The following is a 25,330-nucleotide window of genomic DNA, read 5'->3' as shown; positions in this document are numbered from 1 at the left end:
ATGCTACTTAAAACAAGAAAAATAAAAGAGTTTATTTGAGAAAGTGTCCCTAGTTAGCTTTTGCAAAGGAAGCCAGTAAAAAGAATGCCTTTATCTGATGAGGTTAAGTAGCCATTCTGTGAGATTGCATTTGCTGGGTGGTAGGGCATGTCTTAGGGCAGTGGAGATTCTGATTTAATTGTTCTGGGATTAGGCAGGGCATCAGAATTTTATAAAGCTCTCCGGTTATTCTAATATGCAGCCAAAGTTGAGAAGTATGTTTAGCTTTAGAAGTATGTTCCATCACTAAGAGTAGTGACTCCAGATGATGAGGCTGAGAAAGGAACAACAACCAAAAAATGCTGATTATATAGGAATAATAATAATGAACACTTCTTCAGTTTTTATGTGCCAAGAACCCTGCTAAACACTTGACATATATTAAGTCAGTTAACAGTCCCACCAGTCCTTATGAGGAAGCCTTTTTTTTTTTGGCGGGGGTGGTACGCGGGCCTCTCACGGCTGTGGCCTCTCCCGTTGCGGAGCACAGGCTCTGGACGCGCAGGCTCAGCGGCCATGGCTCACGGGCCCAGCCGCTCCGCCGCATGTGGGATCCTCCCGTACCGGGGCACGAACCCGTGTCTCCTGCATCGGCAGGCGGACTCCCAACCAGTGCGCCACCAGGGAAGCCCGAGGAAGCCATTTTTACTCTTCGCATTTGAGAGGAAACAGAGGCCCAGTGGCCACACCCAGCAAGTGTCAGAGCAGGTCCTTGAACATAAGCAGTCTGATTCTGGAGTTCCTGATCTTAACCACTATGCTGTATTTTCTCTAAATATAGTGTAATAGTAACTTTACACTAAGAATTATAAACAAAGTGAAAATATATAATAATGGCAGAGTATTATTAAACCAGTCACATACCAGTTGATAACTGAGTGGTTATTATAGCGCCATAAACACCTTTGAGCTATTTCTTCATATATATATACAGAGAGATAGATATGGATATATAGCTTCTCCCGTTTATAGTCTTAATTTGTGGAAATCAGTTAACAAGTTTGTCTTGTTGTACATGTACATGGTTACATAGTACAGAAGGTTTTGTCTTCAGCAGCAATGCAGGGAGATATAAGCTGTAGAATCAGGTAATTTTTTTTTTTTCTGACTTTTCATTTTCTCCTGAAGGAAACTCTAATCGAAAGAACGACTTCTACTTCATGGTAATGACCAAGCTGTAGGATTAAAATCTTAGGAGGAAATACTCATCCCCTGGGGAACAAGTCTAACAAATTGAACCTATTTTACAGGTGGAAATACCATAAAGAAAATTATTATTGGAAGGATTACTGACACACTGTGTTCTATACATGTCAAAGAAAAAAAAATTCCGATTTAACTCTATAAAACATGTATCTGAGCCAACCTGGCATATGTATTTTTTTCTTACACTTTCTATCCCATTACAGAAGTAATATCTACCAAATAATGCTGTGCACGTCTAAACGGCTAGCTTTCAGCTACTTCGTCATGCTGTGGTCGTTCCGTCTTTTCCTCTGAAGGCTGAGAAAGCAAATAAAGGAAACATAGTGCTTGGGAGCATATAGCCCCAGTGCTGTGGACATTATGTGTCCTGAAGTTGGAACTTTGGTACTATAGCCAGGCTTGGTTTGTTCCATATGAATACAGTCTAGTACATGTAGGGGATTCTGTTTGGTATTCAATTAAGAGCTCTCTTGACTCCTGTTATTAAAGCTTATAAACTATTGAGTGTAAAATTAAACAGTTCAGCTCTTTTTGACATTGTAACATTGCCTGAAAAATAGTGATGTAAAACCCAAGTCAAATGTCATTCTTTAAAGCCCATGGGCAAATAAAAAGTGAAAACATTGAGGGGAAAAGAGTAAATGTCTAAAACTTGGTCATTTACTAATGACACAGTATATAATGTTAGGAACATGCTACTGTGCTCATGCAAATACATCAACCAGTTTGTTGAACACAGCTATTACATTGATTTTAACAGAAAGCTGCAGGGTTATTATTGCTAAAGCTCCAATGAAGGAAATAATTAAAACTTTAAGCATTTTAGGGTTTTAAAATTAGTTTAGGCAATAACCAGAAAATACTATAGGAAATAGATACTCTGTAATTGAAAGGAAATTGAATTGGTCTTTATTTTTTTAATCCCTTTTAAATTTTCTCTAGACTGCCAGACCATGGAAGACAGAGAATCTCGTTTTGCTATCAGCAGTGTGACTTTCTGTAAATCTCATGTGCTGCAGAGACCACTTTTATTATTTGTACTTAGAAAGTGCTCAGCTGAATAGATAGTATTATGAAATTTCGTGTGCATTATCTTTGTTAGTCTCTAGCCTCATTGTTTAAAACTAAAACAGAAACACAATCAGACAAAAACAGCCTTCTCCACACGAGCAAAGTCAAGTTAAAGACATTTCAAACAATGAAACCAGAGAAGTTGTTAGATAAGTCTCACACTTGAACCTGAGTGAAATTCTTTTAGTTCTTATCAAACCTATGCCTGTCAATCTTGCTATGCTGCAAGGACTGTGACCCATTGTAGATACAAACTCAGTGTAGATCTGTGTGAACCTAACTCATTTTTCTTGCTTATTATTGGAAGGAGTTTTTACAATCAAACAAAATAGCTTGAAGTGAATCTCAGGGAGGTGACTGGATATGAACAGAAATTAAGGAGTCTTAAAACTTGAGTAATCCTTCAAAAAGGTGTGTATAATCAGCCTTTCCCTTATAATGAGGATAATAATGACACCTTCCTCATTGGGTGGTTTTGAGAATAAATTAATTAATATATGCAAAGCTCTCTGACGATTAGCACATACTGTGCACTATGTATGTGTTATAATAATTTTTATAAAAGTGACATTGATGGTGATGATTTTGCCTTTTAAATTTTATTGCCAGAATATGAATTCACTCACTATTATATTGAGCCAGCCATTTAACAGTACCGAGGCTTATTTTCCTTGACTATTAAAATCGGAATACTATCTTCTCTACCTTCCTTAAATAGATCGTGTTTATGAAAAGAATTTTTTAAGCTATGAAACAGTACAGCAACGAACAATACTGAATCTGGACTTTAAAAAGCAATAGTTACACGTATATATATGGCTGAGTCACTTTGTTGTACACCTGAAACTAACACAACATTGTTAATCAACTATACGCCAATATAAAATAAAAAGTTAAAAGCACATCAGTTTAAATCCTAATTTCATCTCTTTGTAAATAAGTGACCTTAACTGAATCCTTAACTTTTATGTCTATAAAGTAATATTGATAACAGCACCATCTCATAAAGTTATTTTGAGTCTTAAATGAGATCATGTATGAAAAGCTCAGTACCATGGCTGACGCATAGAAAGTATTCCAAAAAATGTAAAAAAAAAAAAAAAAGTTCTATTCAATGTAGGAAATGAATATTATTGTAATTTTTAAATGATTTCTTTGTTACAACCTATGTTGATATGTGATGAGTGGATATACTTTATTTCTAGTTTTCCAGAGAATCTGTATCCTGAAATATCTCTGTATCAAAATTTCATCTCTAGTTTTTGGTGACCACAGCTAACATTCAGATAACATTAAGTATTGGAGTGGGTGAATATGCAGGAATACCTGAGTTAAGTAAAAGGAGTTACCAGTCTTAAAATATAGACTGTTGTTATTAAGAACAGGAACAACTTTTCAACTTTCTAAGTACTATAATCAAAAGACATGTGAGTCAGATGGCAAAAAAAAAAAGAAAGAAAGAAAACAGAAAGGTGAAAAACCTTCATAAAGCAGAAGAGAAAATTATATGGCCTGTAGTATATATGAGAGAATCTGGCCAAACAATAAAAAAACTTCATATCAACTTATTGACCTGCCCACCATGCACACACTTGATATTAAAAATAAACCTCCAAGGAAAGACTTTTATTGGCTCGGGTCAGACGACCAACTGTTAACAATTGCTAAACCAGAGAGTCAGAGTCATGAAAAAATTTGGATGATTTGGAACACTTGTCTAGGGATGGAAAAAGAAAGCAATTCTCCAAAAGGAGGGATGGGGTTCGTGGCCATGCATGGTCACTGGTAGAAATCAGTGTGAATAAAAAGAAAAAAAAGAGAGAGAGAGGAAGGGGAGAGAAGAGAGAGAGAGATAAGAAACACTATATATAGTACAAATAGTACTATAGTATATTAGTATAGTTTAAACTATAGTTTAAGTCACTGCCCAGGTCGGAAGATAAGATACAGCCACCTCCTTACCTCCTCCAAATGCTTTTTCGTTACTGTTATTTCAAACCCCCAAACACTAGAATGCTCTAGAATTTTTCAATCATTGACTGTATTTAGTTATGTTTAAAGGAAGACATAATTAAGAAGAAGCTGGAAATTATATATTTTTAACTGTTTGTCCAGAACATTGTTGAAACAAACTAGTCAGCAGGTTTTGTTGATATTCCAGTAGTAAATATTTTGACTAGTCAATACACCAAAATGCTATGTTCAGGCTGGCACTAACAGATGTCATTTGTCAATATTTAGGCAAACTGACAGTAGGTTCACCAAACTTAAAAAACAACTCCAAGGGAGAAAAAACCCTGTGTTTACTTTGGCAGGTTAAACGTATTAGTCATGAATAAGATCATGTCCTAAAAGCTATTAATTTAACTTAGAATTAAGTAATATAATGGTAAAAGACGGATAGCACATTGGAAATTTAGCTTTTCACTTCGTTTTAGATCTCTTTTTCCACCAATATTATTTGGTCTAGGGAAATAAAACCTTGAAGAAGTAATTAGAAAAAGTGCACGTCAATAAATGTAATTGAGGATAGACTTCGGTTGACCTCAGAAGAGAACAAAAGCTCAAAAGAAATTTCATAAGGTTTTAAATTTGGCAAGAGGTCTACAGTATCTCTGATAACTAGACTTTCAACACATTTGGATTTGCTAATTGGATCTAAGTTCTAATTAGACTTTTATATAACTAAAAATGACACATCACTGTATGAATTTAATGTGCTTTTGCAGTTGAAACCAACAATTAGCAGCCTTTTTCAAATTATTTTAATAAGAAAAATGCTGGCTTTTTGTTTACATTGTGACATCCACTTCTCTTAAGATATATTGTATACATTTTAGTTTTCTCAAATACCATTTGTGGAGCTCAAAGAGAAACTTGTGTTTTAATGGGAAGCATCCAAATTGTTTATTTGTGAGGGAGACTTGCCAGTATGTTAATGACTTCAGAAGCCACAACAAAACACAATGCAAGGAAATAATAGTCTTTTGGAGGAAGCAGCACAAATAACCAGGTGCCCCTGTAAACCATTCAGTTAACCAAAACAATCTTTGAATATGACTAAAAGTCTGTTACATTTTTAAAGCATGCAAGTATGGAATAAGTTCCCAAATGTAAAGGCTCATGGAGCTGGTATCAGGATTAATAGTATGATGTATCTTCCCAAGATGTGCATTGCAAAATTCTCTTTGCAGCTTTGCTTCTTGGGCAGATATCTGCTAATCCAAGTCACAGCACCTCTCTTTCCTCCTTACTTTTGAATTGAGAGTCACCCATTTTTATCCCATTGTGATTTATAGGAAGTAATTTTAAGACTGGTAGTCCTCAGGTTTGGATATTACAAGACATAAGAACTACGTGAGAATGTAAAATTAAACCAGTATTTTGGAGAGCAAAGAGCAGTTAATCGTTGCAAGACTTTAAGGAAACGGCTGCTGCCAAAGTCTTCCAGACAGATTGATAACACTGACAAAAAAGGCAAATTACATTGTTTTATGTACTGTGAATACTTGAAAACAACAAAGCCATACAGATGATTTTTTTTTCCTCAAGTAAAAGCTGTAACCCCTCTAACCACATTAAAAATCTTACAGTTTTATGTTCTGTTAAAAGCAGTGTAAGATCTAATTAAAACCACTGAAACTGTAAAAAAAAATCTAACTTGTGTAGTAATTGGTATATTAGAACAGGCATTATGCTAGAATTATATGTGCTCTTATTTTTCCAATTAGTGTGTTACTGGGACTGAGTTATTGGTGTATTTATAACTCCTCATTAAGTCACATGTCCTCAGTGAGTCCCCTAAAGCATGTTGGATACTGTCATATGCCATACGATGATATTTAAAAGCAGGAGATAGCATAGCATTTTTGCTTGCTTCATTTGCTATTAAACAGGAAAAGCTGCACAGGACACTTCCTGTTATCAGTGACTCCAAGATTTATCCCACATTTCTCTGAAAGGCCTATATATAGGTGATTGGACTGTTCTTCAGGCAGAAAAGTGACCAAGCTATTTCATCTTTCAGCTTGGGTGCTGGACTCCTGTCACAGGGCTGAATGGGTCCCTGACTGACAAGAAACTGGAGAATAACATGCGTGGAGTGGTCCTACGTGTGGTGACTGTTCTGGTAGGTCTGATCTGCCCCTTGCAGTTTTGGATTCTAGATGTTCCTTTATCCTCCATTTCTTTATGTTTCATTAACTGATGTCATAATACTAAAGGAGCTGACTGTGCATTCTAAGGGATTTGTAATGGTCATGTTTTCCAACCTTCAATTTATGTGGATCAGAATCAGATTTTTACAGGCTTTTCCTTTAATTACAGTACTTTTGTCATAACTTTCTTAGACATTTTAGGCCAGATTTCCATCCTTCTACAGTTTCCTACACATGATAAAGTGAAGTTATCTCTCAGGCATTCTCTCACTGAAGCCCTATGGTCTATGTAAATGAAGATAACCATGCCAAATAAGGGTAGATTTGATCAAACACAGTACATTCAGTAACACTAAAACATTAGCGGACTAAGAATATTTTTCTGGGAAGGACCTACTTCAAAGTAAAAATCATCCAGTTGTTTCGTAAATAGTATTTATTATCAACCGTATTCAAGCTCAGTGCTGATTTCTGGGGACAGTGGTGGTTAAAACGGACAGATATGATTCTGTCTTAAAAGAGCGTATCATCTAGTGATTCTGTGGCTATTACATGGAATTATACATGTGAAACATTTATTACAAATTCATTTACTTGGTATAAAAAACAATAAATGGTAACTGTTTTCATTATTCTATACATTATTATTTTCTCACATGATACACAAAATAAGATGTCAAAAGAAATAGTCTTCAACAGTAAAATACTCACATGGGTACTATCTAAATAGCCATAAAACATGAAGACATGTATTCTCCCTGCCTGTTTCAACGTGATTAACCTTGTGCTACTTTATAGTACGTTTCAAAATGGAATAATCCATAGTTATTAACTTCAGTTTTTTTCAGAAAAGCCCACTTGTTTTTAAATTTGAAAAAGTCTTTCTTATAGACTAAAAAAATTGCAGAATTAGTAAACAGGAGAAATGGTCTTTTTTGGTATGTTGATGCTAATAGATGTTTATCAAGGTTTATAACAGCAATAGCTGTCCTTTGTACATTGTTTAATACAATTTAAGCAGACTCAACATAATTTCATTGTCTAAAAGAAGGATCTGTGATATTCTCTATAAAAGGAAATTCAAACGAGTAATCTATCCTCCCTTTTTGCTGCCTATAATTTATTTTTAGTTATTGTTTTAATAAGATTTTTACTGTTTGGCAACTAATTATATTATGAGTACTTGACAACTTAATTGTGAATGTGCTTCTGTATGTATTCAAACGTGTAGATATGCATTGGCACTGATGTGCTAATATTAAAAAAAAGACAGACATTTAAAGTACATTAAACTGTAATAGTCTCTTCTCTAGTGATTAACATGGAAATACAGGTGAAAACTGTAATAAAAGACAATATATGTGCTTTGCTTTTGTCTTTGACATTCATATTTCAAGGCAAGCTAATCGCATTTAGTCATTAAACAAATATTTATTTAGTACTTACTATATGATAGACTTGGTAATGGGTTATCCATCTTATATGCATATTCATACCTCAAGGTGTGCAAAGAATCTTACTGGAGAGAAGCACATATAACGAAACAGCTAAGATTTATTAATTACTTACTATGTGCCAGATACTCTACTAAGTCTTTTTCATCTGTTATCTTAATCAGCCCTCACAGTATTTACAATAAATAGATAGTATTCTGATCCTAAGAATGTGGTTGAAGAAACTGAGACATACAGAAGTTGAAATAAATGTGGAAGATTATACAGATAGGAAGTAACAGAGAGAACGAGGATTCAAATCCAGGATCTGACTGCAGGTCTCTTAACTTCTGCCTTCTGTTTTTTTTTTTGCGGTACGCGGGCCTCTCACTGCTGTGGCCTCTCCCGTTTTGGAGCACAGGCTCCGGACGCGCATGCTCAGTGACCATGACCCACGGGCCCAGCCGCTCCGCGGCATGTGGGATCTTCCCGGACCTGGGCACTCTCAAGCACTGCGCCACCAGGGAAGCCCAACTTCTGCCTTCTTAACATTATAATCTCTCTCCTCCAACTGTGATAAGTGTGCAAATTGAGGTAGCTATAGGATTTTCTTGATAGTTGGAAATGCTTAACTCTGAATAAGATGAAAGTGAGTTTTACTGGGAAAGCTTCACAGAACCAATTATTTTAAATTCATTTCCAGGCTGAGCAGAACGATTGCTGTTTTGTGCTTGAAATGGTACTGCCTCACACAGTGTTAATACCTGCATGCCCCAGTCTCACCTTCATGATTCAGAATGGTCTGTTTCCTGCAAGCTTAGCGCAGCACATATCCTGAATATGACTAGTGAATGAAGATATGGAAACAGTCTCTTTCCCCCAAGTTTTCTGTGGTGCAACATGGATTTATCAGTTGGGTGCCCAGTTGAGTAAAAGGTTGTTACACTTTTCACACTCCCACAATATACAGCCATTGTACTTAATAATTTCTCAGGCTTCCTGACTCTTCCTGTAATTCTTATTTGAATGGAAACCAGCCATGACTTTCTTATTTATTTCTTACAAGCACCTTTCCAGGTCTAGCTCTTACTTACATGGCCTTGCAAGGTTCCTCCACCCAACACTGAGAATCACTCTTTCCTAAATCCACCCAGCAACTCTAAAATCACAATGTCAACTAAACCCTGAAACTCAGATTTGGTCTATATTGGACTTGATTTAGCAAGCTAAACACAACCCCCTTGTATTCCAAGTATTTACCTCCAGCCATTTCCAGAAGGGAGAGAGAGGAGGGAGGGCTCATGTGTAAAGCCCCTGAGGAAAGGTCTCTCAGCTTTTATTCCATTCTAACTGTGATCTAGTCCCAGTTACACACACACACACACACACACACACACACACACACACCCTTTACTTCTTAGGAAAGTTATGCTATCGATGACACACGGGTTCATAAAATTGATTTTTCTTACCTAAGTTTTGAAACTCCTATTCCTATCACTATTAAAGATATTTCATTGACTTGAAGGAAGTAATCTAATATTTATCTTAAACTAAATATTTCAGCACTATATTGTTTATGATGCCAGGGGCAAGTGAATGGTATTCAAATGGTTAATTGAAGAAAATTAAATAAAGGAATTATTAACAAATACTTTAAGGTTAAATAAGTCAACAAGGATGTTGAAGTGCCAGGGCCTAGATGCACAGCAAGCCTTGACAACCCTGAAGACTGATGTGACGTGGGAGAGAGCAGTATTAACAGATCTAGCTAGAGCCATGGGAGAAAAATCATAAAATAGTAGCTGTGACCTTTGTTATGGGAAGAGGATGGAGAAGGAGAATCAGTGTCAAAACGACATTCAGGCAGTGAGGAAATGGAGAGGAGGTTACCCCAATGTCACTTCTCCTATCTTTCCATCTCTTGCCATTGTTTCCAACTGCAAATACAACCAGAAATCAGAGGGCAAGGGAACCCAAGTAATGAAGGCCATGAAGGTCAGCTTTCCAGGTCACAGAGCAGGGCAGTGAGGGACTGGAGGGGAAACGGGAAAAACCATCACCGGCATCTCTTATTTGATCAAACCTGTTAAGAACTTTACATGTGTTAACTTATTTAATTCTTATAAAAACTCTACAAGAGATGCACTGATTACATTAAAGGATGAAAATAAGGCTCAAAAGAATTAATTAAATCTCTGTGTCCATATAACTAACAAGAGCCAGAGTTGAGTTTCAAGCCCACAGATCCTGGTTCCGGTGGCCATGTCCTTAGCCCTCTGACATTCTGTCTTTGGGATCAGAACGAATTCATATTAGGTTTAAATTAAATATAACTATTGAGATTGCAAATGTTATTGGATTAGTAATTTAGGAACATTTTTTAAATGGCATCACATAAGGATGACTTTATAGTCAACCATCACCAAAGCCATGTAAGTGTCTTAGAAATGGAGAAAAAGAAAGAAAGAATGTGAATAAAGTTCCCTCTGCTAAACTCTGTTTCCATATTTGGTGTGCTGATCTCTACATCTTACCAAGTGGGCCAAGTGTCTTACTATGAGGCACTTATTAAGATCATTTTTTTCCTTTTCACTTTTAAAGTTGTACAAGTATGGATAGCCATAAATGACCAATTATGGCATTCAATTTTTTCATGGTAATTCACAAAAGTTATTGGAAACATCACTGAGTTATAAATATCATCATCATAATAATGAATACTTAGGAAAATAAAATGGAAAGAAGTTGGCAACAAATGAAAAGAAAGATTTGAGAAGCTATCCTGTAAGAAAAAGTACAAGATATCTGAAAAACATAAACTGGCATTTAGAAAGAGATCACTGATAAATAACTCTTATTTTCTTGATTTGGTTTTGCCTAAAACAGACACATCGCATCTCTGATGAAAGATGAACTCACTCATAAATTGATTTGAGAAGTATTTACTGAGTATCTTTTTCTAGGTGCTTGGGGTACATACAAAACAGAGAGATACTGACTTTGGGGAGTTTCATTCTAGCAGGACATATACAGCGCTAAGAATATTTCTGAAAAAATGCAATGCCATTGTTCTACATTGAATATAGTGTACAATGCAGTATTCCTTTGCCTAAAACTACCATAAACATAATTGTATAACTTTATATACATATATGATTGGAAATTTATGGTAGAGCTGTGGTGGTGCTTTTTCTGTATTTTATAAATTCAAAAACATACAGTTTTTCATATTTTAATATCTTTGAATCAGGATGCATCTTTCAATTGATGTCTTCTTGCAGTTAAAATTGACATCATTTTTTGTCTTTATTAGTTGTAGGTAAAACAATTTTTTTTTGCATCTTGCAATTGAAAACATTTTAGATTAAATAATATGTGGATGGTATCTTTACAAAATTTATTAAGTTAATGGATATTCCTGGAAACTTCATTTAACAAAACTGAGCATGAAGCCATCTTAAAGAGACAGACTATTTTAAACAATACCTCCTGAAGAAAAGAAATAACACTAGGAAATGACACCAATTTAAAAATATAGGAGAGTAATAGCAATGAAAAAAATTACTATCTAAACTAAAAATGTCACTAGACTCATAGAAAACATGCCAAGGCACATTTGTCACAGACCTAGAAAAAAAAATTTCACAATTTGTATGGAAACACAAAAGACCCCAAATAGCCAATGCAATCTTGAGAAAGAAAAACAGAGCTGGAGGAATCAGGCTCCTGGACTTCAGACTATACTACGGAGCTACAGTAATCACGACAGTATGGTACTGGAAAAAAAACCAGAAATATAAATCAATGGAACAGGATAGAAAGCCCAGAGATAAACCCACGCACACATGGTCGCCTTATCTTTCATAAAGGAGGGAAGAATATACAATGGAGAAATAACAGCCTCTTCAATAAGTGGTGCTGGGAAAACTGGACAGCTACACGTAAAACAATGAAATTAGAACACTTCCTAACACCACACACAAGAATAAACTCTAAATGGATTAAAGACCTAAATATAAGGCTAGACACCATAAAACTCTTAGAGGAAAACATAGGCAGAAAACTCTATGACATAAATCACAGCAAGATCCTTTTTGACCCACCTCCTAGAGAAATGGAAATAAAAACAAAAATAAATAAATGGGACCTAATGAAACTTAAAAGCTTTTGCACAGCAAAGGAAACCATAAACAAGAGGAAAAGACAACCTTCAGAATGTGGCAGAATATTTGCAAATGAAGCAACTGACAAAGGATTAATCTCCAAAATATACAAGCACCTCCTGCAGCTTAATATCAAAAAACAAACAACCCAATCCAAAAATGGTCAGAAGACCTAAGTAGACATTTCTCCAGAGAAGATATACAGATTGCCAACAAACACATGAAAGGATGCTTAACATCACTAATCATTAGAGAAATGCAAATCAAATTTACAATGAGGCATCACCTCACATCGGTCAGAATGGACATCATCAAAAAGTCTACAAAAAAAAAAAAAGTCTACAAACAATAAATGTTGGAGACGGTGTAGAGAAAAGGGAACCCTCTTGCACTGTTGGTGGGAATGTAAATTGATACAGCCACTATGGAGAACAGTATGGAGGTTCCTTAAAAAACTAAAAAATAGAACTACCATACAACCCAGCAATCCCACTACTGGGCATATACCCTGAGAAAACCATAATTCAAAAAGAGTCATGTACCAAAATGTTCATTGCAGCTCTATTTACAATAGCCAGGACATGGAAGTAACCTAAGTGTCCATCATTGGATGAATGGATAAAGAAGATGTGACATATATATCTCATCCATAAAAAGAAACGAAATTGAGTTATTTGTAGTGAGGTGGATGGACCTAGAGTCAGTCATACAGAGTGAAGTAAGTCAGAAAGAGAAAAACAAATACCGTATGCTAACACATATACTTGGAATCTAAAAAAAAATGGTTCTGAAGAACCTAGAGGCAGGACATGAATAAAGACACAGACGTAGAGAATGGACTTAAGGACACGGGGAGGGCGAAGGGTAAGCTGGGACGAAGTGAGAGAGTGGCATGGACATATATATACTACCAAATGTAAAATAGATAGTTAGTGGGAAGCAGCCGCATAGCACAGGGAGATCAACTCGGTGCTTTGTGACCACCTAGAGGGGTGGGATAGGGAGGGTAGGAGGCAGATGCAAGAGGGAGAGGATATGGGAATATATGTATATGTATAGCTGATTCGCTTTGTTATACAGCAGAAACTAACACACCATTGTAAAGCAATTATGCTCCAATAAAGATGTTAAAAAAAAAAATACACCAAGGCAGCTTATATTAAAACTATACCACATAAAGCAAAGTCCACACTCTGTGTTGAGAAAGGTAAATTTCCCCAAGCAAATCACCATAAGAAGGATGTAGCAGATAGGTGCCTACTGAGCCGTCATTTTAAGAACATTTTCTTTTTCCTAAAATATTTTCTTACTATTAGTCTCACTTCTTGGAATTATTTTAGCAGGGCTTATTTCCCTGTGAAAATGGAGATGTTATCTGAGATCAGGGAAAGGTAAAACAGTATTGTATAGTACACCCTAACTATCGGCTTTGACTCAATAACTATTGTTGAACATGTGTTGTCAGCTAAGCACTGTGCTAATCCCAGAGAGGCAAAATTTAAAAAGATACAGTCCCTGCTTTCAAGGAGTTCCACATGAACTATTTTATCAACATTATTAAGTTCTCTATCAGAAAATAGGACCTGCTTGTGAAGGACTCAGAATTAAATACACTTGTGGGGGGCCTGGGAAAGAATGATAAAATAGAGACAGACAAATAGAAAGAGAAACGTATGTCACAGTCTTTTATGATCTAATCTCAACCGCGACATCCAGGACCAGCTTCGTGGGTTTACAGGACAATTTAATTTCTCATTTCACTGTGTCCTTTCATTCAGAACTATTTGTAACTCTCTGTTTTTATTTTATAATTATTTCATTAATGTTAGACTCCCCCCTCTAAGCTGCATACCAATAAAACACAAGTTGGTTTTCACATGCAATATCAGGTATATAGAAGCAGGTCAGTAAATATATGTTGAATGAACAAATTAAAATATTCTGATAGCCTCTGTGTGTGTGAGAGAGAGAGAGAGAGAGAGAGAAAGAGAGAGAAATGGAGGGAAGGAAGGAGGGAAAAAAGGGGAAAGAAAAGAAATAAAGAACTTTGTATGTAATTACACAAATAAGAACAGGAAGGACACAAGACTATGCCTGAATAAATAGTCTTAGGAGTCCTTATGCTTTAATTTCCATCTACTAAGTCTAAATTTCCAAAAGAGATGGCAAAGGATTATGCTATTATTAAATCCTTTGACATAGTTGTTACTAGGGAATGACTTACATGCTTTTAAGGTAAAGAAGTAGAAAGCTTTAATTTAAAACATCAAGAATCATTCATTCATATTATTAAATAGCAAGTTCACATTTGGTGAGAAGTTACAGATCATAGAATCATTTAATATTCTCTTCGTCTTAGGGGCACTCATTGCTTGGCTTTTGTTCCACAATATTTTGTTTCCGTGTGGACTGATACTTCCTAATTTATGTTCCCATGAATTATGTCAGTATAAGATGGAGCAGTGTACTTAGTTTCTTCTGGATGTACCATTTAGCAAAAGAGTAAATAATATGCAATTGATTTCCTTATTGGAAGTACTTCAACCTATTTCCTTGCTTTTTCTCCACCTAGTCTTCTCTCTGCAACACAGTCATACTAAAAGCCATTTGTCATATACTGCAAAGAGTACTAGGTTTATAGTCAGAAGACATCAGTTCAAGTTCCACCTTTTCTAATTAATAGGTCATTGAACTTATGGGAGCCAGGGAGCTATTCTGAACCTCAATTTTTCTGTCTGTAAAAGAGGAATAATAAAACTGGCCCCACAGGGTTATTATGAGTGTAAACAGCTTAAACTATGTGGAAGCAGTTAGTAAAGTGCAGAGTGTTTCTAAATATAAGATGTTATTATGTCTGAGTAGAACAATGATGTGTAAATTAACTAAAGAAAAGAATCAAATGAGCATGAGTGATCATGAAGGCATAATTAATCATTGTCATCAATCTTCAGATTTTTGTGGGAAATTATTTAAAGGACCCTAAGGCAGACAAGCAAAACATAAACTACAGAATCATGATTTATAGTCCACTCACTGTTAACTTTAATTTGAAAATCTGCTAATGAGAACAACAGCAACTCTCCTTCTAGTGAAGATGGTGCTTCCTAGAGAAAAAATAACACAAAAAACTGATACAAAAGAACATTCAAATAATAAACTGTACAAATTTCTAAAAGTCTGGTATGTCAATTACATTGTCTCATAGGAATCATGTTTGGTTTCAGGCTAGCTTTAAATAGACTCTATATGTTAATATATAACTAGGAAATATACTAAGAACAGCCTTGAAATGTCATTTTGCTTAGTTTTTTGCTAAGGACATTGTGCACGTTTTTGCTACTTGGAGACCTTCAGCATTTTGAACCCCTACAGAGCTTTAAGCTTTCCTGAGTCTCAGCCTTTGAGTCTCCTGAACCTAGAGGCAAATTTAGGGGCTGGGAGAGTGAGCTTGATAAGAGGCTCTCCTGGCAGGCACTCACATCAAGGATATGGGAAGGGAGTTGGTGGCCATCTCTTATAGCTCCCACAGCAGTGTCTGAAGAGGGCTCCTTTCAAGTGTTAATAAACACTAAAGTTTGGTTCAAAGCTCCAGGCAAAAATTACAGATCTGGCAGAGGACACTTCCCATGGATACTGTCTTAAATAAACTAAGCTAAAATTCTCAATAAAATCCATTAAGTGCCATGTAATAACTACCACATTGGAAGTACACGATATAACACTGTGATAAAGAACACTGTCCCTGGAGGAGTTCCACTTCTGAGGTGGCAGGGTGAGAAGTTCCATGGACCCACTCCCTAGCAAAATAAGCAACAGGGCAAAAACTAACTAAATAAATAAGTAAGTAAATAAATATAAACCATTTAAAGTCTCTGGAAATTTCCTAAGGGCATACTGAAAATGAAGTAACACTTAATCAAGAAAATCTACTAAAACTCAATAAAAACAACAGGAGTCCATAGTGTCTCAGCCTCATCTTGCTCCTTCCACTTCCACCTCACTTTCTGCCTTACTCAGCTTGATGGAAGCTCCAGTCCAAGTAGGTCTGGCCAAGAAGACAGGGCTTATTCTCCCTTAAAAGTTTCCAGTTAAGGTTTATCTCAGCTGGAGGCTGCTAGGATTTTTCTTGCCATCCAAATGAAATTTGAAAAGGCTAAATTCCTGGTGAGTGTGACCAAGGGTTTGTGGGCTCCCTTTCTTCACCCAGCTCTGACCCATAGGATGCAGTCTCAACCCCAGGTGTGGCAGACCTAGAATACTGGGGCCTTGATTGCCATCACTCCAGCTTGCTCCAAGGGCAGTTCCATGCCAACTGAGGTAAATGGAGAAGACCAGAGGCTGCCACCCAACTCAGTACCCAGAGTTGTAGCACAAAGACTTTGTCCAAGGGAGAGGCAGTCCACAAGAAAAGAGAGCCCTTAAACATTCTTCAGTTATTTGAAACAGAGCATGGGGAAGTTCAAGTCTATGGCTCCTCTTAATTCAAAGCAACAAGCTAAATTGTAAGCCAGAGAGCTCACCAGAGAAAACCAGAAAAAAGAGATAGCTAAGGATATCCTTCCTGAGGTCAGACTAAATTTTAAAGATTAACCCCAAAAATGACCCCTACCAAAATTTATTTTCTTCAAACTACTGAGCAAACCCAGGGAATTTTCGAAAACAGTAAAGCAATCAATCAGTAATTAGTGGAGCTTATGGCTTAATGACCATAATGAATATGACACACATGAATATGGACACAAACATCCTCAACAAAATGCTAGAAAACTGAATCTGGCAATATATGAAAAGGACTATACACCATAAACAAGTAAATTTTATCCCAGGAATACAAGGTTGGCTCAACTTATGAAAATCAATCTCATATACCATATTAATAAATAAAGGAATAAACCCACATGATCATCTCAACAGATGTAGGAAAAGCAGTTAATAAAATCTTAACACCCCTTCATGATTAAAAAAACAGTCAACAGTCTTGTGATAGAAGGGAAGGAATTTTCTAAACTTGATAAAGAGCATCTATAAACCCACAGCTAACATCATATTAATGGTGAAATACTGAAAACCCCTCTAAACCCCTAAGGTCAGTAACAAAGACTGACCTTAGACGTCAAAACTGACAAAGACGTCAGTTCTCGCTATTTCTGTTCAACATTGTGCTGGAGGTTCTAGCCAGCCCAGTTAGGCAAGAAAATTAAGTAAAAGGAATGAGATTAGAAAGGAAGAAGTAAAACTATCTCTATTTACAGATGACATGGTCTTGCATTTAAAAAACCCTAAAGAATACACACACACACACGACTAGAGTTAATAAATGAGTTCAACTGCTTTGCAGCGTACAAGATCAATTTACAAAAATCAATTGTATTTTCGCACACTAGCAATGAAAATTCCAAAAAAGAAATTAATAAACGCATTTTCATTTAAATATATCAAAGGGAATAAAATAAATAAAAATAAACTTAACAGAACAACTTCAATATTTGTACACTGAATGCTACAAAACATTGTTGAAAGAAATTAAAAAGTCCTAAATATATGGAGAGATAGCCTATAGTCATGGATTGGAAGACTCAGTATTGTAAAGATGGCAATATTCTCCAAACAGAACTACAGATTTAATGAAACCTCTATCAAAATTCTATCTGACTTTTTTGTTTTGCCATAAATGACCAGCAGATCCTAAAATTCACATGAACTGCAAGAAAATCAGAATAGGTAGAAAAAAAACAAAAAGAAAAGGAAACAACAGACCCACAAAATCTTGAAAAAGAACAGTAGGAAGACTCACACTTCTCAGTTTCAAAACACCTAAAAGCTATGGTAATCATACTGGTTCAAGAACAGACGTTTAGATCAGTAGAATAGAATCGAGAGTCCAAAATTAACCCATATATCTATGGTTAATTGATTTTCAACATGTGTCAAGATCATTCAATCAGGGAAAGAATAGTCTATTCAACCAGATGCCCACATGCAAAAGAATGAATCTAGACCCTTACCTCAAATCATGTACAAAAATTAATTCAAAATGTATCCTAGACTTAAATGTACAAGCTAAAACTATAAAACTCTCAGAATAAAACATTAGATGTTAGTCTTTGTGACTTTATTTTGGCAATGGATTCTTAGATATAACACTCAAAGCACAAACAACCAAAAAATTGAATTAGATTTCATTAACATTAAAAATGTCTATGTCCCAAAGGACAGAATCCAAAAAAAAATGAAAAGACAACCCACAGCATGGGATAAAATATTTGCAGATCATGTGTCTGATGAGGGACTTGTATTTAGTACATATAAAAATAAAGTTATAATAATGACTCAATGTGAAAAAAATAAACCAATTAAAAATAGGCAAAGGATCTGGACAGTTTTTTATAGAAGGTATATAAATGGTCAATAAGCATATGAAAAGATTCTCAATACAATTTGCCGTCATGGAAATCAAAATCACAATGAGCTACCACTTTACACCCACTAGGATGGCTACAAATCAAAAGGACAGATAATAACAAGTGTTGGCACAGTTGTGGAGAAATTGGAACTTTTGTATGTTTCTGGTGGGAATGTGAAATAGTTCAACTGCTTTGGAAAACAGTCTGGCAGTTTCTCAAATGGTTAAACACAAACTTACTGTGCAACTCAGAAATTCTACTCTAAGTATGTTCCCAGGAGAAATGAAAATGTATGTCTACACAAAAACCTGCACACAAATGTTCATAGCAGCTTTATTGATAATAGCAAAAAATAGAAACAAATGTATATCAACTGATGATTGGAAGAAGAGTGGTATACCTATAAAATGGAATATTATTTGTCAATAAAATGAAATGAAGCACTGATAACATGATACATTGATGAACCTTGAAAATACGCTAATTAAAAGAAGCTAGTCACAATAGATCACATATTATATGACTCCATTTATATGAAATGTCAGGGATAGGCAAGTGTATAGGGACACAAAGTAGATTAGTGGCTGTCTAAGGCTGGGAGAGATTAGGGGTTTGAGAAATGATGGCTAATGGGAACTGGATCTCTTTAGGGGGTAATAATGTTCTAAAACTGATTACAGTGATAATAGCACATGTCTGTGAATGTACTAAAGCCACTGAATCGTACACTTTGAATGGGTGAATTATATGGTATGTGAATTATATCTCAATGAAGGTATTTAAAAAAAACAAGTCTGGAACGAGATTATATTTCAATCTCCAGGTCTCCTATCTGTGAATTTAGGCCAAGTATTTAAACTCTTCATGATTCTGTTTCTTCATCTTCAAAATGGAGATAACAACATTATCTATGTCATAGAGCTGCTCTGAAAATTAAAGGAACTAATAAATGCAAAGAAGAAAGGACTTCTAACAGAGCCTGGCACATAGGAAGTGCTGTACGTAGGCGTTAGTTCTTATTATGCACAGGGTGTTAAAGGAGAACATAAAAGAAGCATCTATCGAATGTGTAGGGCAGTGGGAAAGGCTTAAAGGGTGACACAAATTAGTTTTGAAACATAGGCAGGGATTATCAAGGCCTAGATAAAAGGGAAGGAATATCCAACAGTGTAAAGAGTATACACAAAAGTATGCAGACATCAAGAATTTAAAGTATCCTATAAGTAAACTGGAGTATCACCTGAAGCAAACGAAATTGAAATGCAGCCTGTGTTTTAGGTATTCTTTTTAAAGAGCTCCTTCAGAGACAATTTAAATAGAAATTTTCTGTGAGAATAAGGTTAGCATTACATAATTTAGATAACATGCATCAAGTTAAAAACACCATCATTGAGACCCTGATCTAGACTGAAGATTAGGTAAAATGTTTCTCATCTTTATTATTGAAACAGTATAATCTGTACACATAGCTCTGTATGGTATACATAGTTTGTTGTCTGTTCTGCTGCTGGTACCCACCTTGTGTGAGAGAAAAGGGGAAAATGTGATTTTTATAAACAGACACTTGAGGAAGACTAGCCTATGCAAACAATGTAATTCATAGCAACACTGGCATATGTGTTCACTTCAATGCTGAGTGAATAAAATCATCATGAGAATTGATGCATGACAGTGGCTTGACAATTTCTTATTCTTTCTCATCACACCAATTCTTAAGATGATAGCTGTCATGCAGACATGTGAATATCGCTGTTGGACCGAGCTAACCGTGCATGACCCAACTTTTTTTCCTTTTGCAAGATGAAACCTGAATTCTCAGACTAAACAGTGAATAAATGTTTCAGAGATGTGTTATATAATTTACTTCTGAAAAATAGAGTTACTACTTGTCTCTAGAAGTTTAGAAAGATATTGACATAGTCATTTGCAAATTCAAAGATGTAGAAACAGTAGGTCTATGTTGACTTCCATAACCTCTGCAATATTCTAGCCAATATCATATAGCATTGCATTGGAAAGAAATCACAATGTTAAGGTGACCTTGAAGTTTTAAGTTACTTTTTGCTAATGCAGTAGTTTTGGCATAGTTAACAAAACCAGTTCTATATATAATTCCTCAGAAATAAATATAAGTATAAATATGAAAACTAGAGAAATGCTTCTGATACAGATTTTACTTTTTAGAGTTACAAAGGAATATATTAATGAATTAAGAGCCATTAAATCTTACAGATAATGTTACCAGCCACCATTTAGGGCACACTTATTATTCTTGGTGTTTTAATCTTCATGGAGCCCTCAAGATTATTATTTGTGTTTTGTTGATATGGCTGAGACTTAGAGCTAGTTAAATAACTTCAAGTTACAGTTGTGGCAAAAATAAGCATTGAATCCTTGTTTGTCTTGCTTGACATGATGGTGACAAGAACAGGACTAAATTCCTATTGCCAACAACTAGAAAATTGAGCAAAGTATGGAAAATAACTTTCAGACATTGGTCAATATGTAAATAAGGATTTTGATTCCTAAAGGTTGGAAACAACGAAATGATTCCAACAATCACCCCAGATCTTTGGCTGATGGCAATTTCCAGATTGGAGGCCCACGCATATAGATCCAAAACAGACTGTCAGCTTTACTGAGTTGAGAAGTTAGAGATCAAAGTTTGTGAAAGCTGAGGAGGTTGGTATTTGGAGGAGAATACTTGCAGGAAGGGGATCAGAATGACATAGGGGTCATTTTGAGTCTTGGCTGAGTAGATCATACATATGTATGAATAGATCATACATACATCCAGAGAAACTGTACAATGCTGGGGGAAGAAGGACAAAAAGCATATCAGTTCCCTTTTTTTTTTTTTTTTTTTTTACCAACTAAAGATATAAACCTTTATTTCACAACTTTGTCATAATTTATTTCTAATGAGACATGTACTGGGGACATAGGTTTAAAATAACAGAGACTTTTGAGAAAGGTTTCATTTTGGGGGGATCTTATTATACCAAGACTTTAAAAGGGTATATGAAAAGCATGTATTCACCTTTGAATTATGTAGTAATTAACATTTAGATGAGCAAACACATAAAGTAGCATACTCCCACACGTCTTGCTCTATCAGTGTTTCTTATGTTGCTTTGACCTCTTAAAAGGTTCGGCTTTTCATTAGGAAGATGCATATTCATTTGCCGCTTCTGAACTCCAGTAGCATGTTGATTTTGTTGATGTTTACAGCTGACATAAATTAGCATTGGGTAAACAGATGCAAAAAAAAGTCACAGAAAGTTGTCCTTGCTTATATCTTTAGAAATCGTCCCAATCAGACGGGAAAACCAATGTTTTTAATTCAAATATAACAGTTAGATTTCATTTTACAAAGGAAATAAATTTTGAGAAAACCTTGTATGCTTTCTCAGTGCCTCTCAAAGAGCTAAGGAGTCAGATGGCAGCCTTACCAGTGAGGAAACCAGGCCTCAAGTGGCATTTGGATTCTTTCAAAGGCACAGTAACAAGTTTGACCAATAGGGGATCATTCATCAAGTCACTATCCATTGCATTAAATGGGACTCTAGTGTGGTCTGAAATGAGAAAAGATGCCTCTAAAAAGCACCCAACGTGGGAATAGCTTACTCATCTGTCAGCTTCCAGAGCACAAACAGCTATTAAAAGTCAACTCCCTCTTGGGAGGTAGGAAGCAGTCAAGGAGAGAACCACCACACCGATGGAGGCCCCGGAAATGGAAAAGTTGGTCAAGGAAAGGAAGGCAAATGCATACTCTTTCAGAATACACCCCTTGGGTTTTTTAATGATCAGTCGAAATACAAAGAGGTTTGGATTTTAAGGTATCTTTTCACAGCATCTCCACGTAAACTGTGTATTAATTATTTTAACCTGGAAACAAAAAGGCCATAATGCTGAAAGGTGGATTTGTGATTCTTGCATGTTTTAAAACTTGGAGCAAAGAATTTCAGTTTCTCTGTGTGATGGAAGTTAGCATGAGGAAATGAACTTTACATTTTTTAGGGGTTTTTTTTTTTTGGTAGGTTTGAAGGTGGGTTTTTTTTTTTTTTCCTTTTCTTCTTTTTATTTCCACCCATTGCTAGTGGCATGAAACGGGAAAATGAAATGTTTGCACTAATTTTTTTTCCCATTGATTCTTACGTAGAATAATGTACTCTGCAGTTCAATTAAAAATAACAAGCTGCTGTGTTGCTCTGAGCCAAATGTAATCTCCAAGACCATGGTCAATAAAACACTCAAGAAAATGAAGTATTGAGGCTGAATGGTCTGAAGTCTACTGGGGAATAAAGAAGCAACTGATTAGCATTTGAAAGCAAGGTCTTTTAATTTTTTAGAAGTCAAAGGGAATAAGAAAGTGATCACTTATCAAGAACAAAGAGTTTGAAAAATATCTCACTTTTTTTTTTTTTATGGGTCCTTTCAAAATTTTAAGAATGACCTTTGAGGGTTTTCCTGGTGGCACAGTGGTTGAGAGTCCACCTGCCAATGCAGGGGACACGAGTGCATGCCCCAGTCCGGGAATATCCCACATACCGCGGAGCGGCTGGGCCCGTGAGCCATGGCCGCTGAGCCTGTGCGTCCGGAGCCTGTGCTCCGCAACGGGAGAGGCCACAACAGTGAGAGGCCCGCGTACCGCAAAAAAAAAAAAAGAATGACCTTTGGTCATCAGCCCCAAAGAACTAAGATGCTTTTCTATACACGTAATGTTACGTTTGGGAATACTCCTAGAGTACCTGCTGAAGAATGTAAGGATAAATGGACCAATGCTCAATGCTTTTTCAGTCTAAGTGACGTTTGCTCCATCCAGTGAAGGATGTCATGAGAGTAAGTGTTACGACTGGTTTTATGCTAAACATTCCAATCTATTATGCAGTAAAATATAGTGATGGGAAAAAGTTTCATACATCTTTACATTTTTCAGTAAACCTCCCTCTAATTCCTTAATATGTGTCCCCATAATTAATTCAGTACTGTAGTCCATATCTAAAATCCTGATAAGAGCTAGCACAGAAGTTATTTTTAAATGCCTTTTATTAATTTGAATAACTTGTAGTAATCTTCTTTTATACACTTACTAATTTTTGAAACACAGAATATGGTCTTTGCAGCTTTAAGCTCAGACTTCTCTACCTTCTGTAAATCCCCCCAGATTTGTTTCTTGCTTTTAAATATCAGCACCTTTCCGCTTTCTACGCTTCTGTTTCTGCCCTCTATGCAGGAGATCTTTTAAGTTTCCCACTGTGCTTCGTAATAAAATCAAAAGAAAAAAGCATATCCTTCAGAAAGCATTCAGCTCACTGGAAATAGAAAACCTGTCACCTTATTCTTAAAACCTCAGATCAGGCGGGTCAGTGGCAGAAATAGTGAGTGCAGTTTTGACAAAGGGTATGGAGTGGGGTTAGCAAAATTATTATGTACCTTGTTATCTCCAGATGTGTTTTTAAGGAAAAGACTGTCTTCGTTCAGGAAACTCGCTTGGTACTGTTGGGAGGAAAACTTTTCCTCTGCCCTTTTAGGTTCATACATTTAGGGGCCTGTGAATTAACTGACAACAGGAAGAAAGTCAAGGTTTATTTACACATGCACATGGAAGTCACTTAGTAATTTAGTCATGAGTAACTTACTGAATATCCAGACAAAGGTAAAGGTTTATATACCAGCTTAACAAGAGGGGCGGAGGTGGAGTTCAGGGCTTCAGAGGGAAAGTAGGAAGGGTCTGTTGTTGTTGGATTTTTTTGTGCACGCTAATGGGAACAAGTAGACTCTCTCCTTCCAGGAATTTGCAGGAAACTCCCTCCCTGTGAATAGGTTTAATGGCAGCTGCATCTTCTGGAGGCTCTGCTTTATTCAGATAAGGGAAGTTCAGATAAGATTTTGTGTTTTCACTTTAACATAATCTTTATGCCAAAATTGTAATCCCATCAATATGCTGACTAAAGTTGAAGTGTAACTTGGAAGAAGAAGAAAGTATAAATAGTTCTACTTTAGAATAGAAAAGGAGATATAGAGTGGACAAAGAGACAGAAGAGATTGATTTTGATACTACCATGTGTTAAAAGACTATAGCCCAAGTTCTTTCTCTTTTATATACCATGTAGTTTCTGAACCTCCTACCCAACCTCAAACACACATACATACCCAAATGCTGATGCAGGCAGTCTAAATTAACTTCTAAGAATACAGGCTTTATCTTATCAAATTATAGTTTTCTCCCGATATATGCCCAGGAGTGGGATTGCAGGGTCGTATGGTAGTTCTGTTTTTAGTTTTTTAAGGAACCTCCATACTGTTCTCCATAGTGGTTGTACCCAATTTACATTCCCGCCAACAGTGCAAGAGGGTTCCCTTTTCTCCACACCCTCTCCAGCATTTACTGTTTGTAGGCTTTTTGATGATGGCCTTTCTGGCCAGAGTGAAGTGGTACCTCATTGTAGTATTGATTTTCATTTCTCTAATAATTAGCAATGTTGAGCACCCCCAAAGTTCATTGCAGCACTATTCACAATAGCCAAGACATGGAGGCAACCTAGATGTCCATGGACAGATGAATGGATAAAGAAGATGTGGTATATATATACAATGGAGTATCACTCAGCCAATAAAAAGAATGAAATAATGCCATTTGCATCAGCATTGATGGACCTAGAAATTATCATACCAAGTGACGTAAGCCAGAGAGAGACAAATATGTGATATAGCTTATATGTGGAATCTTTAAAAAAAAAAAAAAAAAAAAGGTACAAATGAACTTATTTACAAAACAGAAAGAGATGCACAGACATAGAAAACAAACTTATGGCTACTAAAGAGGAAAGGGGGAGATGGACAAATTAGGA

General features: G+C 36.0%; 1 protein-coding gene across 3 annotated transcripts in view; it reads left to right on the top strand.

Moving 5' to 3' along the window:
- Positions 1-25,330, top strand: part of GRID2 (glutamate ionotropic receptor delta type subunit 2) — a 1,390,615-nt gene that overhangs the window by 1,013,305 nt on the left and 351,980 nt on the right. For 2 of the 3 annotated variants that reach the window (XM_060299788.1, XM_030865662.2), the window contains exon 9: positions 6,344-6,445. The exons of the other annotated variant lie outside the window; for it this stretch is intronic. In XM_060299788.1, coding sequence (XP_060155771.1) covers positions 6,344-6,445 — 102 coding nt within the window. The remainder of the gene's footprint in view (positions 1-6,343; positions 6,446-25,330) is intronic. 3 annotated transcript variants of the gene reach the window in all.

Source organism: Globicephala melas, chromosome 5 (assembly GCF_963455315.2).
Source record: "Globicephala melas chromosome 5, mGloMel1.2, whole genome shotgun sequence".
NCBI classification, from domain to species: Eukaryota; Metazoa; Chordata; class Mammalia; order Artiodactyla; family Delphinidae; genus Globicephala; species Globicephala melas.
This window is presented reverse-complemented; position numbering and strand designations above follow the sequence as displayed.